Genomic DNA, 21,919 nt, shown 5'->3' with positions numbered 1-21,919 from the left:
CAATTCCTGCAACACACCAGGCCAATGAGTATCATCCTGTCATCAAACTAAAATAGATCTGACATCTTTTCCGGCCTGGAGGTGCAATTGTTATGATTGCTCTTCATTACAATTTAAATTGCATATAGCACCACCAATGGAAGAAGAGAGGCTCTGCCTTACCTTGTTTTATCTTTGGAAGATCTGTAGTTATAAATTGAATCAGATTTTCTCAAATGACTACACACTTCTAATAAAAGTTCTACCATGTCTCTACGGTTTCTTAATTTTGGTAGGAAGATGAATGTGTTCATATTTTCAGGGTATTTCTTGCCTCTAAGCTACAGAAGCATCTGTAAAGCATTCTGTGACAAACTAATCTTTGCTTTGAAGGGATGCTTATTACAAAAGCAAGGAGGTTTTTTTGGCAGAGAAGAATTAGAATAGTTTTTTTCCCTTTTTATGAGGGAAGGAGGGATGAAATATTCACATTTATTTATTTTCATGACCATTTAAATTTAATCTGATTCTTCTTCCAGTTTGAAAGGCTTGTTTCAAGCCAGGCAAGTTTTCCTACACAGGTATTTCCAAAGAACCCTAAAGTATGCATCATGACTCCCCCTGTTCCCTCCCATTTTTTTAAATATAAACAGATCATTTTTGGACTTTTGGTTTGAAATATGTGTGTGAGACGTGGAAAACTTTCTTGCTTCAATCATCTGGTATGCTTAATTGCCTCTGCTGAGCACACCACTTCCATAAATACTGGTGTATGTAAAATGCACTTGGTATAATAGATAATATCACAAAATAAGATCGTATCATACAGTAAAAAAGACTGTACACAGAGAAGAAAAGAGGAGTACATACCCAGTTTTAAGTGTTAGCTTCAGCAATGGAACCCTGTTCTTGAATTTTGATGTAGAAAAATTTGTCAGGTGAGCTGAACATACATTTGTAGCCTGAAGTTCTAGGACTGATTGTCACACTAAATAAAAATATTACCACTATATATATTAGTGTTAGAACCAGAACAAAGAGGATGATGGGTAGAGCAACTCGTTCCAGTTTTTTTCTTAACTGACATAATGTAATAAATGACTGACGGACAGTTGCATTAACCTCTTTAGAAGCCTGAAGTGCTTTCCATATTTAGCATACAGAAAAATCTTGCTGTTCTAGTGCAGAAATGTTGTTTTATGTATTTTATGAGTAACTTGCAGTGTAAAACCAAGCATGAAGCCTGCATAAGGTGCTGAGCACTAAACTTTGGGTAATTAAGCAATTAGATGAGTCCACAGTCTTAAGACATTTCCATTCCTTTTTGCGCAGGGAGAATTTGGTATCCATGAAAGACATCCAAGTGTAGCTGAATAGGAAGCTGCTCAGGCAGCCTACATTAGCCAAGACGAAAATGCAGAGAACAGAAATGGGTGCTTGTGGGCATTGGTCTTGGTATTGGCATTGCTGTCTCCTTCTAGGTTTATGCATTTTGAAGTAGACAAACTTTGGTAAAAATCAACAGAGGTATTGGGAGCCACATGCAGGACTAGGATGTTTCCTCTGCCCCACCCAAAGGCACACTTTATTGCAATGGTATGACCAGCTCCTTCTGGCCCTATGAATTTTGTATTATCTTCATTGCTGCACAACTTCAGTGGAAGACTTGAAGACCTCTTTTTCAGTCTGGAGCTAAGGCACTCTCTGGAAAAATGGCTTTGAATCAAACCAAGGAGGACAGTTGGCTTCCCAATTGCTTAGCATGGTCTCTAACCCCTAGACTATTACATAGAAAGCACAGCATAGGTTTTCCTGTCATGCTTGAACCAAAAGAATGAAGGATCTGCTGTCTGATCTCACTAAAAGGTTAGGTATGATCTACATTCAGAAAATGGCTAAGATCCCTTTGGGGACTTAAGCACAGGAAAAAAGTAGTTCATGAACCCAAGTGAAAAAGATGGTGGTATCCTTAGCTCTACAGAGAAGCTAAACCTAGGCAGTCTAAAACTCTACTAACAAATTTCAGGTGTGTGAATACTCAGGTAGCCTAGAATACTGTAGATTGTGTTGTTGAACTAAGACACCAGTATATCACCTGGCCTTACCTGAAGTTCTAAGTCTTTTTGTGGATCTGTGCCTATATTCCCAGACATGGTCATTGGCAGGGAACAGATCTTCAGAGTGCATGCTGTCTTGGCACTCAAAGCACTGCGATTGTGATAGCTAAACAGTCTGCTTTAAAGCAGCATCTAATTTTGGTGATTCACAGCCATGGTGCTTATAAAAATATTATTCTGCTCTCTCATCCTCCTCTCCATTTTCCTCTGAAATTGATAAATATTTTATCATGTTCTCTATTCTGTTATCTACCATAGACCAAAAAATAATCTGAAAGCAACACCAGATTTGATATCTGTAAATCTCAATTATTCATTTTCTTTGTCTAGTTAGAAAATTGTTTTGTATACAAGGAACAGTCTAACACAGAGGTAAACTTTATGAAGAAATCATAACACTGTTTTAGTATGTTGCAAATGCTCCATTAGAATAACTTGCACTGACTCATGGAAGATCTTTTGTGGATGACTGGTTCCTCATAAAACTTGGATAACTAGATCCCAGCTGGAACATGAGCAGTACTGTGCTCTTCTTCCTGATGATGCAGTACATCCAACAAATCCCCTAGAACGCTCCCCATTACAGGCTCAGTATCTGTCTGGTGGTGGTCACGGAGACAAAATTGTGGGAACCAACATTGTAAATCAGAGTCAGTGTGAAAAAGGCTATGTAAATACAGGAAGAATACATAACTAAGAGTTTGCTAGTGCATAAGTGTCTTGGATTTCACAGCTTAATTCCTATTTAAATTCTTGCATTGTAAGTGGGTGATTTTCTCCATCCGGTACAGTTATAGATCTTCCCTTAAAGGCTTTTTCCTGTGGCAACTGCATACTGAGTCTCTGTCATCAGGCTGAGGTACAAGTTCCATTCCATCCCGTATTTCAGGTTTGCTGGCTTGGCGTTTGGCGTATTCCTGAAATATGTAAACAACATTTAAGAATGCTATAAGCACCAACATATAATTCATGAAACAGAATTTTCCTCCTCGCTTCTACTCAAAAGCTTGCCTTTATCCAGGCTCATGTAATTGTTTACAACCTGTTTACAAGGTGTCTATATAACACACCTACTAACAGGCTACACTGCCTCTAAAAACCTCCTTTAATGTTTTCCCCTGTCCTATTATTAATGGTGATTTAAATATTGTCCTTATTTGTGCCTCTAACCACTTTAAAGAGATAATGCTGTCCTTTTTGTGCACTGAAGAGTTCCAAACTTTGTGTTTGGAGAGATCTAACTCTGCACAGCAAAACAGGAAAAAGAAATGAGTACTTACAGAGAACAGAAACTTCTTTCACTAGAGATCTGCATCTCCTAGGGAAGCAATGACTGTTTGGCCTGCTTCACCCCTTCCCACTCTACTAGCCATACTTCCAGAATGTCTTTTCCGTGTATTCATTGTTTTGTAATACAGTGAAGTAGCTCATGAGGGGATAAGAATGAAGGGGAAAAGGAAGAAAGTTGTGTACAGATTATCACCTACGTCTGTTAGAAACCACATACCAAGCAACACTGAAAACAGGTCTGACTGTGGGGATGGAGGCAAAAAAAAATAATATCTCTGATTCTGTAAAACAACTACGATGTCAGGTTGCCTCTTTAATGATGAGGCAAGTTTCAGCAAAGCTCTTCACACTGATCCCCGGTGAATAATATGAACCGTGTCTACTACTGATATAAGTAAGGACTGAATATGAAATTTGTAGCATTGGTAGCAGTAGCAGTTGGGGTAAAGTAATAAAAAGTGATCTACTGTACTAACCTGGAGCACTTTATAATAGTAGCAGTAAAGCCTGTGAGGCTGAAGCAATTCTCTTGCCATTAATTGTCCTTCTTTAGCAATTTTTCTTGCTGCTTCATCATTTTCCTGGAAAATTGAGATGAAACGAATGAATAATAGAGCAATCAGTGAGTTACTCAAAGCCTGGCTGGCATTAGAAGTTTTATTAAAGGGGCTACTCAAATCTGTAACTGTATGTGCAATTACCAGTAGACTGCAAAGGCACACTTTAAATTGCAGATTTTTTAAAATACTGTATTGGTTTTATGGTCACAACTGGTACCTTAGGGCTATCAATAACAACTTTCATGGATAATTGTACAATTTTGAAAACTCAGTTGATTACTGCTCTACTGTTTTGTACAAGCCACAAGCCTCTTCAAAATCAGGTCTGACATCTCACAGACGTACCTAGTTTTACAGAAGACAAAGCCACAGCTGTTGTCCTCTCCTATGCAATGCAATTCAATGTCTTCCTTTTCAAAATAAATCTGCTTGAATTCATGTACTGACTCTCAGGTTTTTTAGGTTTATATTTCAAAGCTTTTAGTATTCTCATCTGACTCTTTATGAAGAACTACAGTACTCTCAGAACAGAAACTTTTTCTATGTTTTCTAACCTAATAGCTAAACTTAAAGCACAAATAGTGTTTTCAATCACACAATTATATTGGTTTGTTTTGTTACAGAATCCCAACCTCTCATTCTGAGCGTATTACAGAGCAGTGATTTTTTTGTACATTGAAACAGAACATGCAAGGACTTCTGTTCTAGTCATGACCTAAAAAAAGTGATAGAATCAATTAAGTACTATCTAGGATTCTGGCCATTTCTTTGAAAATTACCTGCATTAGTCACTGTCCTGGTTTTGGCTGGGATAGAATTAATTTTCTTTCTAGTAGCTGGTATAGTGTTATGTTTTGGATTTAGTATGAGAATAATGTTGCTAACTAACACACTGATGTCTTCAGTTGTTGCTAAATAGTGTTTATACTAAGTCAAGGATTTTTCAGCTTCTCATGCCCAGCCAGCAAGAAGGCTGGAGGGGCACAAGAAGTTGGGAGGGGACACAGTCAGGACATCTGACCCAAACTGACCAAAGGAATATTCCATACCATGTGACATCATGCCCAGTATATAAACTGGGGTGAGTTGGCCTGGGGGTGTGGATCGCTGCTTGGGAACCAACTGGGCATTGGTCAGCGAGTGGTGAGCAATTGCATTGTGCATCACTTGTTTTGTATATTCCAATTCTTTTATTATTGTTATTGTCATTTTATTATTGTTTTTATTATCATTATTACTTTCTTCCTTTTCATTCTGTTAAACTGTTCTTACCTCAACCCACAAGTATTACATCTTTTTTCCAATTCTCTCCCCCATCCCACTGGGTGGGGGGGAAGTGAGTGAGTAGCTGCATGGTGCTTAGCTGCTGGCTGGGCTTAAACCACAACAGTAAGTATACTAAGGCTCTGACTCACAAAACACTTCTGCACATACTTAAAATGAATTCTTAAATACTTCCCTGAATAGAAATGGTTACTTGAATTAAGGCCTTCCCATCTCATACTAACAATAAAATGGACTTCCTTTATCCCAGGATCTCAATAGAGTTCATGCAAAATATGTGGAAACACAAAAAGCAGAGAGTATTAAGATAAATTATTTACATGTTTGTTTATCACTTTGAACTTGAATTAGCAATGGAACTTACCTTAGCCCATTTTATTTTCTCTAGCAAGTCCTCTAAGTTTCTCTTAACTGGAACATAATGTTTCCAAGGTTTTAATCCAATATAAAAGTGTTCATAGTACTGGGAATCTTGCTTCAATACTAGGCTGTCACCCAGCAAGAGGTATGGAAACCTGTAAGCTGCTACGGTCCCATCTACATTCACTTGGTATTTGTACTACAACATGAAGATAGAGGAAAAAAAGGTGAAAGGTTTTGAATCGGAATAGGAACACTGACTATATAAAAGATTATTCTCACAGGCAAGATGTAATTGTGTTTATTAATTCTCATCTTCAAACCTCTTTTAGTGTTAAGTAGATATAGTTTTGTGGTATTCTGGATAACATAATGGAAAAAAGATTTGTTTTCAACCCAAGATTGACAGTCAAGAACCTTTGTGTAACATGAACTGCCTGATGGGTATTCTATTAAAGTATCCTGGGACAGAGCAAGGGGTACAGCTGGGAAGGAAATAAAACTAATTTATACTTAAATTCAAAAAAAGTAAATTTATTCTGACTTAAAATTATATTATTATGTAGAATAATCTGAAACATGTATTATTATATAAAATAATCTGAAACATTATACTAAAAGTAACCATGAACGTACTGCTCTGACAGATGCTCTTGGCTGTTACAGCATTTCTGATATATTAATCGCTGGAACAGAACTTCAATTGCCGTATCTTATAATTGCTTTTTACAGACTCTGTCCCCTTTACTTTTTATACCTCTGTTGCAGTGGAATTTGTGTGTTCAAGTGCAACAAAAACATCCATCTATTTTCTAACTTGTTACTACAAGGACTCTTTCTGACATCTATAACATACTTGCAGTGGACATAAATCGTGTCCATTGTTTTCGTATTTACCCCAAATAAAAGAAACTGTGATAGTAAGAAATTGAATTTCTCAATCTATTTAAAAAAAGATAATCTCCAAGAACTGTCTCTAAGGGACTCCACAAAAAAATATAGTGGCTTTCTTTAGAAGTGTGTCACACTATGACTTTGATTAGAGGTGGTCTGTCTACCCTGCATGGACCAGTGTTCCCAGTGTAGCATAACTGTTTTGTTTACTGAATGGAATTGGCAAAAGTAAGCCTTGTCTTTTCAGTTGGTAAGAACTTGACAGCAAAATTAATCCAAGACTGTAATTTGCTTGCTACCTTAAAGAAGTCAAAGAAGCCCATCAGCTGAACCTTTCCCAGCTCTTTTTCTTTTTCTCTGAAGAAGAAATATCCTGTTATTCCAGCATCTAGTAGTTCTGGATTTTCCTTGGATAACTTGACAAGATGGAGACGTTCTTCTCGGCTGTCTCGACCTCTAAATAAAGCTTGCTCAGTTTTGTTTTCCCAGAACGGGCCTACGAGCATTGAGTGATAAGGTGAAAGCAAGCAATAAGGAAATGTTCATGGTATGTTTAGTGCAAATATGGAACTTGCTATGACAGTGGCATTACAATCAGAGACATGGTAAAACAGGCATGGTTTCTTGTAGTGAATCCATAATCACTTATTAATCACAGGGTTTAAACTCCCAGCTCTGGCTTGAATTTTGAGATGAGAAACTGAGCCACTTATAAAAGAAAAATCACAGAATTGCTTTTCCACTCAACAATTTTATATTTTAATAACTTGAATTATCTTGAAAGCTACATAAAGGATTATAATCAAATTATGTAAGTAAAATACTAATAATTAAAGTAATTCTCCATCCATAAAGCCTGCCAAAATAACCAAAATTTCTTTAGTAAAACCCACTTCTGTTACCCAGCAATTTAGTTAGGTCCATCACTTAATGATGACTTAAAGAGGAAAAAAAAAATGGCTATACAGGATACTTAGCAAGAGCCTGAAAGACTTAATCTCTGCTTCCTGCCTGCTTTTAAAGACATTAAATACATCCTTCCTCATCCTTCTGCTGGAAATTTCCTTAAAGGACCTACTAAAGTGGAGTAGGCTCTTACCACCTCCTAATTGGAAAAGCAGCTGTACTAAATCAGTAACACGGAGTGCTTCAAACTGATAATAAAATACTTCATTTAAAAACTAATAAAGAGAAACTGTGAACTAATCAAATAAAAAGAAATACCTCCTCACTCAAGTTTTACTCCTTAGGTATTATTCATGGCATTTGTCTGATCCCTAAGTATTCATGAATTTCCTGGGCGGGGAGGAAGACACCTATCTGTAAAACTGACTTTCTTCAAAGCTAGAAAAACAATTCAGAAGATCCCACTCTGAGGTATTTTTTTTATACAGACAGTATTTTCTTATTTGAAAGAGGCTGCAGCATAGTAGTGGTTTATTTATTTCAGAATTCAAAATCATTTTTATGTAAACAAAACATTGGGCCACATCACTGTCAGGAGAAGAATGACTATTTGATTAGAAGGAACAAATTCAAGTCCTTCACTGAGCAGAAAGGCCTTTTAATTATATTTCATTTTCTTTTGACAGGTCACGGTAGCTATATTCTGGATACCTTTAAGTTAAAATTCACCACTGTTGTAAACTGGACTTCTTAAATTTTGGCTCTAAATCCATATTAAACACCTGCTTAGTAGCAGTGTTGAAAGTGTTTACAACCTGTAAAGACTAACCTGCTTGTATTAAGAGACCTCCTAAGGCACTTGTGAACTGAAGACTAACACATTATTTGAATGCAACTTGCTTCTTTGATGGAATTTACAAATCCTTTTTTTAAAATCCATGCTCTTGAATTTACCTGTATTTCCTTGAATAGAAAGGAGATCATTTGTGACTCCACGTAGGGTTTCAAGAGTTGAGTGAGTTACATCATACGTTGGAAGGACTATATCTTTTGAATCTGCAGAGCCACACCATGAAATGACAGGTATAGGACCAGGTGTATCATTAGCTTTCCGATACTCGACTGGCCAATCTCCAACATTAAGATAAAACTCCACGTCAGGAAGATGAACCTAAATGTATACCCAGGAAAGGATAATAACACAAAGACAGAAGCTGTTTGTCACTCTTACATATATTCCTCAGTTCTCTTATGTCATGCAGAATCAATAAACCTACTAGACAGTTAATAGATTTAGCTGAGTTTAAGGTATGAATTTCAAGTTTCTGCCCTACAAGCAAGTATGAAACGAACATGCACAGGAAAACGCTCACAGAGTCAGGCCTTAGTCCCTGCAGCTTTCCTAGCAATCTCACTACTGTCAAGCTCAGCCCCCAGACATTATCTCTAAGATACCCTGTCATCTTGATGAAGAAACAGAAGTTAAATCTTACTTCAGGAATTACAAATCTGAAGATACAACAAATGCAGTATTGCCATATTAGAATGTGGCTTAATAGTCTTAAATGATCAAAATTGATACCTTTCTTGCCAGTGACAGGAACATTTCATCGGAGAACATTTTGAAGTCTGTATACTTGCCTAAGGAGCGACGGTAGATGTGATTATTGAGAATAGTGTAATGAACAATAGCACCTCTTGTTTGACTGAACTTTGTTGGTATTTCCTTAAGCATTCGCTGAAGGTCAATGGTGGGAAAAGAAATTAAGTCCTTTGTAATCTGAGGTTCTTGGGATGGACAAGACATAACGTTCTGCCAGATCTCAGGGTCTTCTTCAGGACAGTCACAATATTCATGATAAACTGGTCCTGCAGAAAACAAAGCACTGAGAGTCTATATTTGTGATTCTACATCAATCATAATTCCCCAAACACATGGGATTTTAAATGTAGACATGACAGTGGCTTGACATTTTTTATTCCAAGTTTTTTTAAATTTTTTAAATTTTCCTGGGAAATCATCCTCCCTATAACATTTCTGGGGTTTAGCAGTGTAATTGAGAAAAGAGCAACATTCTTCTCTTTTCAGAAATCAAAATACTCCATTTTTTGTTATTCATCTGCAAAATGAAGCTCCATTATTGTGCTACCTGCCAACCACATAGGGTATTCAGAATTGTTCTAACTGTCCATAACTACCAAAGCTCAGGTATTACAGTTTCAATTTTAGCCTAATAATTCAGAACTTTGAAACAGTAGTCTTTACCTCTGCCATAAGGTGTTTCATGTATAATCAAGTATTCTTTCTGTCCTTTTGAAGCAGAGAGCTTAGGTATAAGCAAGAGCCTCACAGAGCATGAAGAAAAGCCCTTATTTCATGGACTTCTAAGCAAAACAGGTTCTGTCCTGTGTCATAGTTTCAAGGCTGCTGGCAGATGTGCAACAGCAAAAAGAAAGCATACTACCAAGGACAGGCTGGGGAGATGAGGAGGGGGTGTTGCCCTCTATGTCAATGACCAGCTGACATGCATGGAGCTCCACCTGAGGATGGATGAGGACCTGACCGAGAGCTTACGGGTCAGAATTAAAGGAAGGGCAGGGACATGTGACATTACGGTGGGGTTCTGCTACAGGCCACCCGACCAGGAAGACCAAGTGGATGAGGTGCTCCATAAACAGGAGCAGCGTCATGTTCACAAGCCCTGGTCCTCGTGGGGGACTTCACCCACCCTGATATCTGTTGGAGAGACAATACAGTAGGGCATAAGCAATCCAGGAGGTTCCTGGAATGCATTCATGATAACTTCCTTCCCAAAGTGATGGAAGAGCCAATAAGGAGAAGTGCTATGCTGGAACTTGTTCTCACAAACAAGGAGGGGCTGGTTGGGAATGTGAACCTCAAGGGCAGCCTTGGCTGCAGTGACCATAAAAGGGTGGACTTCAAGATCCTTAGGGCAGCAAGCTCACCACCCTGGACTTCAGGAGAGCAGACTTTGGCCTCTTCAGGGATCTGCTTGGTAGAGTACCACAGGATAAAGCCCTGAAGGGAAGACGGGCCCAATAAAGCTGGTTAATATTCAAGGATTACCTCCTCCAAGCTCAGGAGCAATACATCCCAACAAAGAGGAAGTCAGGCAAAAACACCAGGAGGCCTGCATAGATGAACAAGGAGCTCCTGGACAAACTCAAACAGAAAAAGGAAGCCTACAGAAGGTGGAAGCGAGGACAGATAGCCTGGGAGGAATACAGAGAATTTGTCTGAGTAGCCAGGGATCAGGTACAGGGAAGCCAAAGTCCTGATAGAATTAAATCTGGCCAGGGACATCAAGGGCAACAAGAAAAGCTTCTATAGGTACATCAGTGATAAAAGAAAGACTATGGAAAATGTGGGCCTTCTCTGGAAGGAAATGGGAGACCTGGTTATCCAGGATATGGAGAAGGCTGAGGTACTCAATGACTTTTTTTGCCTCAGTCTTCACCAGCAAGTGCTCCAGCCACACCGCCCAAGTCACAAAAGGAAAAGGCAGGGACTGGGAGAATGAAGAACCCCCCACCATAGGAGAAAAATCAGGTTCAAGACCGCCTAAGGAACCAACCTGAAGGTGCACAAGTCCATGGGACCTGATGAGATGCATCCGTGCGTCCTGAGAGAACTGGCAGATGAAGTGGCTAAGCCACTATCCACCATATTTGAGAAGTCATGGCAGTCCAGGGAAGTTCTCACTGACTGGAAAAGGGGAAACATAACACCCATTTTTAAAACGGGGAAAAAAGGAAGACCTGGGGAACTACAGGCCAGTCAGTCTCATCTCTGTGCCCTGCAAGATCATGGAGCAGATCCTCCTGAAAACTATACTAAGGCACATGGAAAATAAGGAGGTGATTAGTGACAGCCAACACGGCTTTGCTAAGGGCAAATCATGCCTGACAAGTTTGGTGGCCTTCTACAACAGGGTAACAGCATTGGTAGATAAGGGAGGAGCAACTGACATCATCTACCTGGAATTGTGCAAAGCATTTGACACCGTCCCGCACAACATCCTTGTCTCTAAATTGGAGAGAAATGGATTTGATAAATGGACCACTTGGTGGATAAGGAATTTGCTGGATGGTTGCACTCAAAGAGTTGTGATCAACAGCTCCATGTACAGAGTGGAGAGCAGTGACGAGTGGTGTTCCTCAGGGGTCCGTACTGGGACTGCCGTTGTTTAACATCTTTGCCGGCGACCTGGACAGTGGGTTGAGTGCACCCTCAGCAAGTTTGTCGATGACACCAAGCTGTGTGCTGCGGTCAACAGGCTGGAGGGAAGAGATGCCATCCAGAGGGACCTGGACAGGCTTGAGAGGTGGGCCTGTGTGAACCTCATGAAGTTCAACAAGGCCAAGTGCAAGGTTCTGCACATGGGTCGGGGAAATCCCAAGCACAAGTACAGGCTGGGTGATGAGTATCCGGATTAAGAGCAGCCCTGAGGAGAAGGACTTGGCAGTGTTGGTTGACAAGAAGCTCAACATGACCCAGCAATGTGCGCTTGTAGCCCAGAAAGCCAACTGTATCCTGGGCTGCATCAAAAGAAGCGCGACCAGCAGGTCGAGGGAGGTGATCCTCGCCCTCTACTCTGCTCTCATGAGACCCCACGTGCAGTACTGTGTTCAGCTCTGGGGGGCCCCATCCTAAGAAGGACATGGACCTGTTGAGGCAAGTCCAGAGGAGGGCCATGAAGACAATCAGAGGGCTGGGGCACCTCTCCTATGAAGGCAGGCTGAGAGAGTTGGGGTTGTTCAGCCTGGAGAAGAGAAGGCTCCAGGAAGACCTTATAGCAGCCTTCCAGTACCTAAAGGAGGCCTATGAGAAAGCCAGAGAGGGACATTTTACAGGGGCATGTAGTGATATGGTAATGGCTTGAAACTGAAAGAGGGTAGATTTAGACTAGATGTAAGGAAGAAATTCTTTACTGTGAGGGTGGCGAGGCACTGGAACACATTGCCCAGAGAAGTTGGGGATGTCCCATCCCTGGAAGTGTCCACGGCCAGGTTGGACGGGGCTTTGAGCAACCTGGTCTAGTGGAAGGTGTCCCTGCCCATGGCAGGGGACCTGGAACTAGATGATCTTTAAGGTGCTTTCCAACCCAAACCATTCTACAATTCTGTTATTCTACCTTGAGGACTCAGGACAGTTTCCTTTCAGTTTGAAGACATTTCTAAGTTTTTGTTTAGGAAATTTTATTTAAAAAAAACATGATGAAATTCTGGTTAGAAGTAGTGGTAAAATAAAACAAGACTCTCCAGAGAAGTAACTTTATATTGTCTTTTTCTTTGCTAAACATCTGTCCATCTGAGAGCAAGAGAAGGAAGATAGAGAAGCAGATGTGGAATGACAGAATGATTTGCCTTGTTTTCCCTGCTTTTAAGTAGTTCTTCCACAGTATAGACCTGCACTGAATTAAACTGGGCTAATGGAAGAAAGTTAACTATTATCTGGTTAAAGAAATATTGTCTTTGTTGTTATGAAGGATCACACTTTTTAGAAATCACAGACATTTTAATTATAAAGTGTTGGGAACAACACAAACTCCTTGCTTTTGCAGGTAATATTTTCTACTTTAGATAAAAATAACACAACGTTTAAGTGAATATGTGCTTGAAAACCGTAAAAATACAAGCATTGTTCTCTTATTCCCTACCAAATATGAAGAGATGCATTTCTGTATGCATGAGGGAAGAGGGGCTGTCCGGACACATCACCTAAATGCCAGAGGACATAATCTATATGCTTATGCATCTAGGTCCTGTAACTTGGCAATGTATAGAGATTGTCACTGCCTACTTCTCTATATAAGGAGAACATTTGCGAGAAGACTACATGAACAAGGGCAAACAAACCTCTAATTTCCCACCTCTTCCTCTAGCAGTATATTAGTCCCTAGCATTTCTATAGCTACCATCATACATTACATTAAATGAAAAAAATACCCTTACCTTTCAAAATATAAGGAGATTGAGCTACATGCTGATCACCATAAAGTATCTCAATTTTTAACCCTTTTCTGACGCTCCCATACATCCGATACCGCATAAGAAATGTACCATCATTTCTATCCAAAGGGAGAGGGGTGTAAATTCTGGTGACTTCTTTTGGAGAAAGTGCTTTAATTACCACTTTAAACTGTGTTCTTCCTGAAAGGAGGAAAATAAAACCAGATAAAACCACTTTAAGCAATTAGAATCACATATATGAAATAAAAGTGAGAGCAAACTCTACTGGATTAAGTCCATGGAATTTAATTTAACTTTGCACTAGAAATTTTTTTATTATACCAAGCCGCTAAAAGTAATTTCCAGTGATGGAAGGTCATCCTACCAAATCTTCTTGATCATCACGTACCTAATAAATGGAAAACCTGTAGATAGAGATAAAGAGTTAAATAATGCTTACAAGATAGAAGGAAAGGCTAATGGTATTTTGAAGCAACGATTAGGTTTAATACTAAGTTTTCAAGTTAGTGCTCTGAGAAACAATCTTTTCCTCTAGAGTAAGAAAGATAGGAAACCAAGTTAAAGTAACAGGAGAAAAGAATAATTGCCAGCTTGTGGAAAGGCAGTTGCAGCATGCAGGAGTCAGATACAGATTGTTCACCTCTGGGCTGCAGCTGACTACAAATTTAAAGTCCCAGCTACTGAAAAGCAGGGATAAGAGAATGATAGTAGAGATGTTTCCTGGACATCTGTCTGACCTGTGCTTAAAGATCACCAGTGTTTCATCATTAATGCACAGTGACTTTTTAACTGGGCGTAGAATATTTTGTGGACAACACGAGTATGCATAAACATAAATCTGTTATATTCCCTTATTTCTGTCACAAATGGTCATCTTCAACTTTATTCTTCAAAAAAGAGAGGGACAGATTATTCACAAAATGATAATAGTCTAAGCATTGCAAACCAAACAAATGTAACGAATGTTAGCACAAAGTAGTATACAGAAAGAAAGGAAACTGAAAAAATCCAGATAAAATCAAGGTGTTACTAAAATTCAAATGTGTCCCAACAGCACTACATGATTGAGATGTTACAGCTAATTCTATACAATCCATATTTTAACATACTTTGCATCCACAAATAAATGCACTGATATGGTAAGTACCACAGTTGTTTAACGATCAATCACATCTTCCTTAGAGCACTGGATCTTGAAAGTGGATTCAAATCAACTACTGTGCAAGAGTCTCCAGATTAAATTAGGCAGAAGCTTTATGATTTCAGATGTGTATTTCCTGACATGTCATGCCTTTTCACAGAGAGAACAGTTACCCTGAGTAACTGGGATTCTTCCAGGTACTGTTGTCAGAGTTGATCCCTCAATCAATAAGCATATGGTCAGTGTCTGTGAGCAGAGGAATATCTCATGGCTGAACACACCCCCTCTTCTGCTTTGTGTTCCAATGTAAGAATATAAAATGTGGATTATTTGTAATCATCCCTCAGTTTTCTTACTATTCAAAGTCCATGCCAGCTAAAGATGCCAAGAACCAAGTCAGAATACCTTGATTTGACAACATATTGAAGAAATAAAATGAAGCAAGCATTCATTCCTTCTTGGAATGCCAGTGTGGCAAGCATCACTCCCACCAACTAAAAAATGCAGAACATTGTCTTCAGTAGCTAGCAGATCTATTGTGGGAAGCCCTCATTTGATTAAGTTTCTGTCCAGAATGATTTCCAGAAGTGCACTTCTGACTTCTGAGAAGTAGAGGAATATTGAGGTTGCTCCAGATATGTGGTACTTCATTTTCAGAGGAACAATGAGTGGACACCTCCCTGCTTGCTTAGGCGGTAGGCTGAAGATACGTTAGCAGTACAGTTACGCAGTGTGACATTTCCTTGGTCAACTGTTAAGTATAGCTCAAGCAATGCTAATAGACTTAAACTCCAGAACAATTTCTATGAATGGTATATTGGGTTAGATCTAAGACTGTCACAGCTTGGATCTATGTGAGTAGAATTGATTCAGATTGGCTCTCAGTTTGGGAGCTCCTCAGCTTGCTTTAATGTATCTGCAATCAGAGTCATCATCATCAAAGAGGCAGAAAAGTATAGTTTTGCCCCCTTCATGTATTTCTGACATCTAGCTACTGATTACCTTTCAAGATGGCATAAAGTAGAATTAAAATGATAATGTAAGAATGGCTGTATGATCATAGGCCATAAATTGACCTTTAAACCAAAGGCCTCCTCAGTATCTTGCATCTTACTGTCACTAGCAGAGATGTGCAAGATAGTAAGAACAAAGAAATTAGAGGAATACTTGTAGAATCGTTTCTTGTTGTCCTCCACATCCCTCACCAGATTCAACTCCAGATCAGCTTTGGCTTTCCTAACCCTACCCCTGCACAAGCAGACAGCATCTCTATATTCCTCCTGGGTCACCTGCCCCTGCTTCCACCTCTTGTATGCTTCCTTCTTCTGGTTCTGTTTAGTCAGAAGCTCCTTGTTCATCCTTACAGGCCTCCTGCTGTCTTTGTCTGATTCCCTGCTGGTAGGGATGGACCATTCTTGAGCTAGGAGAGGCAACTCTTGAATAACAGGCAGCTGAGAAGGCAACAGGGAAATAATTCCTCTTCAGAAGAAAAGGACTATTTTAATTTTCATTTTTCACAATGATTCTGATGGAATTAGACTTTTCTTGGATTTGGATTACAGAGAAAATTAATAAATGCCAACTAGGATGACACTGCAAATGCTTGAGCCTCTGTGGTTAAGACTTGGGAACATTTTTATTAAATGAGAAGGACAACGTACCCAGGTCTAAGACAGTTGGGACAGCATTTTATTAATTTCCTCATGTGATCTGTATTTTTATGACCAAAGTATCTGCTTTTCACTCCACCAGAGTGAAGAGACTTCAGAGACTCTGAAGACTCTGAATCTAGTGCCAGCACAAACACTTAAGACTGTGGTGAGTCTCTTGAAAGGCTTGAGAAGAAAACATCAGGGAGTTGGTTTCCTCGTGAATGCTCTTCTACATGAGGACAGTGTGGAGATGTAGTCCAAGTAAGAGGAAGGATGCATTTCTCCAAAGGTGAGTTACAATTTCTGTTCCTCATTCAACTAAATACTGCCAGAGGTGTTAACACAGGAGTGAGTCCCCCACTTTTGAATTTGGCAACTGATTCCATGAATGACTCTCCCAAAGGAATGGACATCTCTGCCTCTAAATGTCACTGCCAGTCACAACCACCTTTTCAACTTGCTTAAAAGCAGCCAACTTAAGCCAAGTATCCTCTCCTTATGACTATCACCTAGTACTATTTGGATGAAGAACCCTTCGAATCCAGAGCATGTGATGAGGTAGGATCGCAAAGAAAATAGTTTTCTTGTTGGTATTACGTCTTTGTCTCTTTCTACCCATTTTATAAAGCAACATTTTAACTGGGTATAGAGATTTCCTACCAGAGATTTCCTACCAGAGAAAATAAAGTTTTCAGCTATCATAAAAATGAGTGAATATTGAGAAATCACAAGTCAAATACTAATTTGATCTCCTTGTCCTCACCTACAGGAAATAACTAAGCGGGTCTTTGTTCCCCACTGGTTATGTACTTAGCTGCTCTAGAGACATGAGGAGCTCTGGATCTACCCAAAGGATATGTTAGTTTTAGTTGGTGGCAGTTTAGATGCAGGAAGCATTTGATAAGGGAAGAGTGACCTGATAACAAAGCTCTCTGGAAAAAGGCAACCCCACTGAAAAGGAGGGGGGCGAAAAGGGAGACTGAATACTTAATGTAAGTACAAATTATTCACTGGAGGAAACAGGATTTTTGTTTATGATTTACAACATTCATTGCGTAACAGGGCCAAGGCCTCTAAGTACTACTGCAGTATTTAACAGCTTTTTGCTGATTTCTTTTTTTTTAAAATTGGAGGAAGGTTACCATGGTACTTTGACTCATGTTTTCCTGTTTCTCTCAATCCAAAGAAATGATAAAGGAAAAATGTGTCCTTGTTGAATCGTCACTGCTAGTAACACCACTTCTGTGCTACCCTGAAAACCTGTCTGGGACAGCATTTTAAGTACAAGTTAATTTTCCACTCCTGAAGAGAGACTAAAATACAGACACAGTCAAAATGGGATACTTTAAGAAGTCCAAATGATGAAACTTGCTTTGTGCATTTTTTTTTTTTCTCTTGTGCAGCTTGCAAAAGAGGTATTCCATGCATGGATGAATGAGGGAAGAAATACAGCAACGGAAAGAGAGAAAAGGTAACATATTGATTTACGAAAATTGTTAGAGAGGAACAAAAACCCCACTCGCCCTATTTCTGACATGTATGCAGACAAGAAATTAAAAGATCTGAAGAAAAGGGTTTTTTCCTCAACTGTTTTACTGAAATTGTTGCTGGTTACTTTCACAGATGGAAATTGCAAAATCAATAGGGTCAGTAAAAAGGCAGCTGAACAAAACAGGTTCAATGGGCTCCTTTGAATAGCATATACTTTGAGGGCATATATCCAGGAACAAAGAAATATAGGTCGTGGTAGGAAGTTGTGTGTGACCATCACAAAAGCCCAGGCATCGTGGTCAACAAAAGACCTGACAGGAAGTCCTGCAATGCTGCAGGTACGAAGGTGAGTGTAACTGGAGGCACCCTGTTTAGCTACACTGAAATGAGTGCTGAAGAACTGTGCCACTTCTTTTTGAAAGTATTTGGTAAAACCTGCAAGAATACCTTGGAGGCCTTGAAAATATTCATTAGCAGAGTATGTAGATCATCTGAAGAACAGTTAACAGCTGACTTTGTCATGGTCAATCGTACATAAAGACATGGTGGGTGGTTGTTAAACCTAGGGGAAAACCTAGCAGAAAAGAAGGATAAGGTGAACGAAGTATCCAAAGAAAAAATCTATGCAGTTTATATTAAAAGTAAGTTCTATATTTTCAGCAGTGATTTTTTTAATCTTTGGAATAATTTTTCTAGGAGAAGAGTGAATTCCGCATCATTTGACATCTTTCCTAAAAAGACAAGCCAAAGAGTTACAAGTCTGTAGGTCGAAATTACTGTGTGACGTGCAGCGGTGCACATTAATTCTGGTGATTAGAGTTGACACTCAGAAAACTCATCTGGATTTAAAAGCTACTAATTATCCTATATAAGTTTCATACTGGATACCAGTAAGTACTGACCTACTTGACTGAAACTCTAATCCACACAAAACACGATTTAATAGATTTGGAAAAATTTTACAAATAGGAAGCCTTAACTACAGCTCTCCTACTCTGATCGCAGTATTCTTGTTTGTGCAATGGAAGTAATAATGTGGATTTATTTAGCTATCCCAGCAGGGATATTTTAAGATGTATTCAGTTTATATTGGAAAGCAGCGCCTTAATAAACATTATTCATTGCAATTCTTACTGACATTTTACAAATAGAATTTGAACACTTAAAATAATTTGAGAACTGAGCCTGCGTCTATATGAGTACATTAAAGAGTACTCCTGCACTGGAATATGACCAGCTGTACCGCTAAATTGTTAAAGGATCCTTGGCCCTCTCCTAAATAATTCTTGGCACGGCTCAGCAGTTAGCACGGGCTGAGCCAACAGCTCTTCCCTGTCGGCAGCATGCATGCACTGCCTTGGTTTGGAGGCTACAGAATGTCACGGTATGCATGGAGACCACTCCATGCTAGATAGCATCAGGACCTGGAAACATTCCAAAGACACTGAATTTATTAATATAAATACTAACATACATGAACACACTGAGGTCAAAACTAGGTTCTCAGTAGCCACGTCCTATCAGTTTATCTTGGAAGATTTATACTAGCATGAGAATCCAGCTGAGCTTCACACCTTTTTACCTTTAGCAACCTGTTTTTTGAACCCAAGGCTCCCCCTGCACAGCTGAAATCAGCCTCTGCTTCGCTGGCAGCGAGCGTGCAGTTGCATTCTTCAGTTCCACTACAAAACCATGCTGCAATCCAGCACCACGTTGCAACACCAGCTGGAGAAAGCCCAGACCTGAGGCATCTGGGGTTCTGTCAGACTGAAGACATAACCTGTATGTCTTTTCTTTAATTTCACAAGCAGCAGCCTTCTAACTATGAGACATGAAGAGGCCGTGCGTACTTGGGGGGTATCTTCTTAGTAGTACCATCTATATGAATAGTAACTAATAGAGAGCAAAATATCCTATATAAATGAGCAACAGGATTTCCGGTGGGTGGCTATCTCAGGGTTATCTTCACTATGAAATCCGTGATGCAGAAGTTATTTTTATTCTATGTAAGAACTATTAATATAGAGCGTATGGAATTAACTTGCAGCAGAAAACAGCCGACAGGCAGCATACTGCTGGATCTGCGAGAAGAAACCCCAGTTCCCACCTGCAGAAGCGTCATGGGATAGTTTGTGCTTGTGCCGAGTAAACAAGAGATGAAAATTACTCCTCCTTAATGGAGCAGCAGTAGGCTAACGGACCCCAGAGTGCCGTGCTTACCAAGACAGAAATTTTAAGCAACTCGTGTGTGTGCAGCATCCAAGATAATTACGTTAGCACTTCTGAGCAGGGTCCTGGGATTTCTTTACATCCACTAGCTCCAGGAGCACTGGTTTATTTTGAGCTCGCTGGTTTGTTGCTGTAAACTACCTACTCTTTAGACGAGGCTATGGGTGAGAAGCAGAGCCCTGCGGAAGGAAGCAACTCAGCCGTACCAGAAAAAAAGGAGGGGTTTGACCATGTGCCCCGCTCACCACCGGACCTGCGCGTCCCGGGCGATGCAGGACCGGGCGGGATGCTGAGAAGGGCGGGAGGGGGCGGGGGGCAGCCAGGGACCCGCAACCCGCGCTCGGAAGGAGGGAAGGAAGGAAGGAAGGAAGGAAGGAAGGAAGGGGAAGAGGGAAGGGGAAGAGGGAAGGGGAAGAGGGAAGGGGCAGGCAGCTCCGACCAGCTCCTCCGAGGACATCGCAATCCTTCCCAACCCCCCGCCCCGAGCACACGCACGGTACCTGGCGGGGAGCGGGAGAAGTTGCGTCCGGCCGCGCTGACCGCCTGGATGTAGAAGTACCGCACGGGCAGGGTGAGCCCCGCGGCCAGCCCGGGGCCCCACGCCAGGCTCCGCTCGGCGCTAACGGGGTCCGCGGGGTCCGCCGACTCCGCCGCCCGCAGCAGCGGCGGCAACGCGGCGCCCAGCAGCAGCAGCAGCAGCAGCAGCGCCGGCAGCGGCAGCCAGCGGCTCCCCATCGCCCCGCCGCGCCGCGCTGGTCGCGCCCGCTCCCCGCGGGGGGCCGCCGCCTCCTCCGGGCCTGCGCGGCCCCGCGCCCGCTCCCCGCGGGCGGCCGCCGCCTCCTCCCCGCCCCGCGGGGCGGCCCGGAGGAGGGCGTGGGAAGGGCAGGGCTGGCCCTGGGCGGCTGGATCCGGCGCTGCCGCCTCCGCCTCCCCGCTCGGCCCGGGACGAGCCGCAGGACGCGGGCAACGGGCCGTCCCGTCCCGTCCCGTCCCGCGTGGGAGGGCGGGGAGAGAGAACCTTCCCCGGCAAAACCCGTGTGCGCTTGACCCGTGTGCGAGGTGGGGGCCGCGCCCTGCCGAGGGGGTTCAGGCAGCCCGCACCGGTCAGTGGCCCGCCGTGCCCCGCTGCCGCCCCCTGAAACGCCGCGGGGGCCGGGGGGCCGGGTGGTGCCCGCCGCGGCCCGGGCCCCGGCGGCGCTTCGGCTGTGCTGCGGGGTAGGGAGTGTGCCGGGACCCGGCCTCCCCGCTGGGCTGGGGCCGGGGGGGGGGCGGGCAGCGACCTGTGGGCGCCGAGCCAGGTGCCGAGCCTGTGCGCTTTCGGAGAGTCGGGGGAAATACGGTAAAGCCGGTGTGGGCGTGAGGAAGGAGCCTCGGACCCACTTGTCTGCGGGCAGGCTGCGCTGAACCCCGCCTTTTCATGTCCCGGCAGGCTTGCTTTGCCATCTCTCTGGGCGCTGTGCAGGCCAAACCGAAGAGCAGATGATCTCTGTGTTCCCCGCCGCACACGACACCTCACCTGTCTTTAGGATACAGTTCGGCCGGCAGCTGAATAGCTGGTCTGGAATGTAAAGACGAAAAAATCGTATTTCTCCAAAGCTTATTGTTTGTTACTGCCTATATCAGCTTATGTACAGGCAGAGATTATTGTAAAAGGAAAAAAAAAAACAAAACCACAAAAACCCCCACCAACAACATAATTTAAAATTCCTCCTGGCTGTTTCTAGGGTTTCCCACAGTGACTATTTAAAGGACAGAGCAGGGACCCTGTTGGGACATACTGGCAGGTTGTTCCCTGCCCCTGGGCTCACCTTCCCATCCCAGGGAGGAGGCCAAGCTCACACTTCTCAGCCCAGCACCCCATCCCAGCATGGCTCAGGCACGCTTCCACGTTCAAGAGCTGAAGAATGCTCTGGGGGCCTGCAGCTGAGATACTGCAGGTGGCCCTCATCACCACCTTGGTAATGCTGGGTGATGGGGATAGAGGGATCATGCTGTTACTGTCTAGAAAATGTAACAACAAAG

General features: G+C 41.9%; 1 protein-coding gene across 1 annotated transcript; it reads right to left on the bottom strand.

Annotated features, from left to right (window-relative positions):
• Positions 1-2,384: 2,384 nt before the first annotated feature.
• On the bottom strand, positions 2,385-20,632 carry POGLUT3 (protein O-glucosyltransferase 3). Its single transcript, XM_049823687.1, has 8 exons — positions 20,398-20,632; positions 13,367-13,564; positions 8,973-9,259; positions 8,345-8,561; positions 6,784-6,980; positions 5,595-5,789; positions 3,863-3,967; positions 2,385-3,013 (listed from the first exon to the last, which is right to left on the bottom strand). Exons 1-8 carry the CDS (start codon positions 20,630-20,632, stop codon positions 2,888-2,890), a joined length of 1,560 nt encoding a protein of 519 aa, XP_049679644.1. The 3' UTR covers positions 2,385-2,887.
• Positions 20,633-21,919: the final 1,287 nt, after the last annotated feature.

The sequence above is a fragment of the Accipiter gentilis genome, chromosome 19 (assembly GCF_929443795.1).
Source record: "Accipiter gentilis chromosome 19, bAccGen1.1, whole genome shotgun sequence".
In the NCBI taxonomy this organism is placed as follows: domain Eukaryota; kingdom Metazoa; phylum Chordata; class Aves; order Accipitriformes; family Accipitridae; genus Astur; species Astur gentilis.
This window is presented reverse-complemented; position numbering and strand designations above follow the sequence as displayed.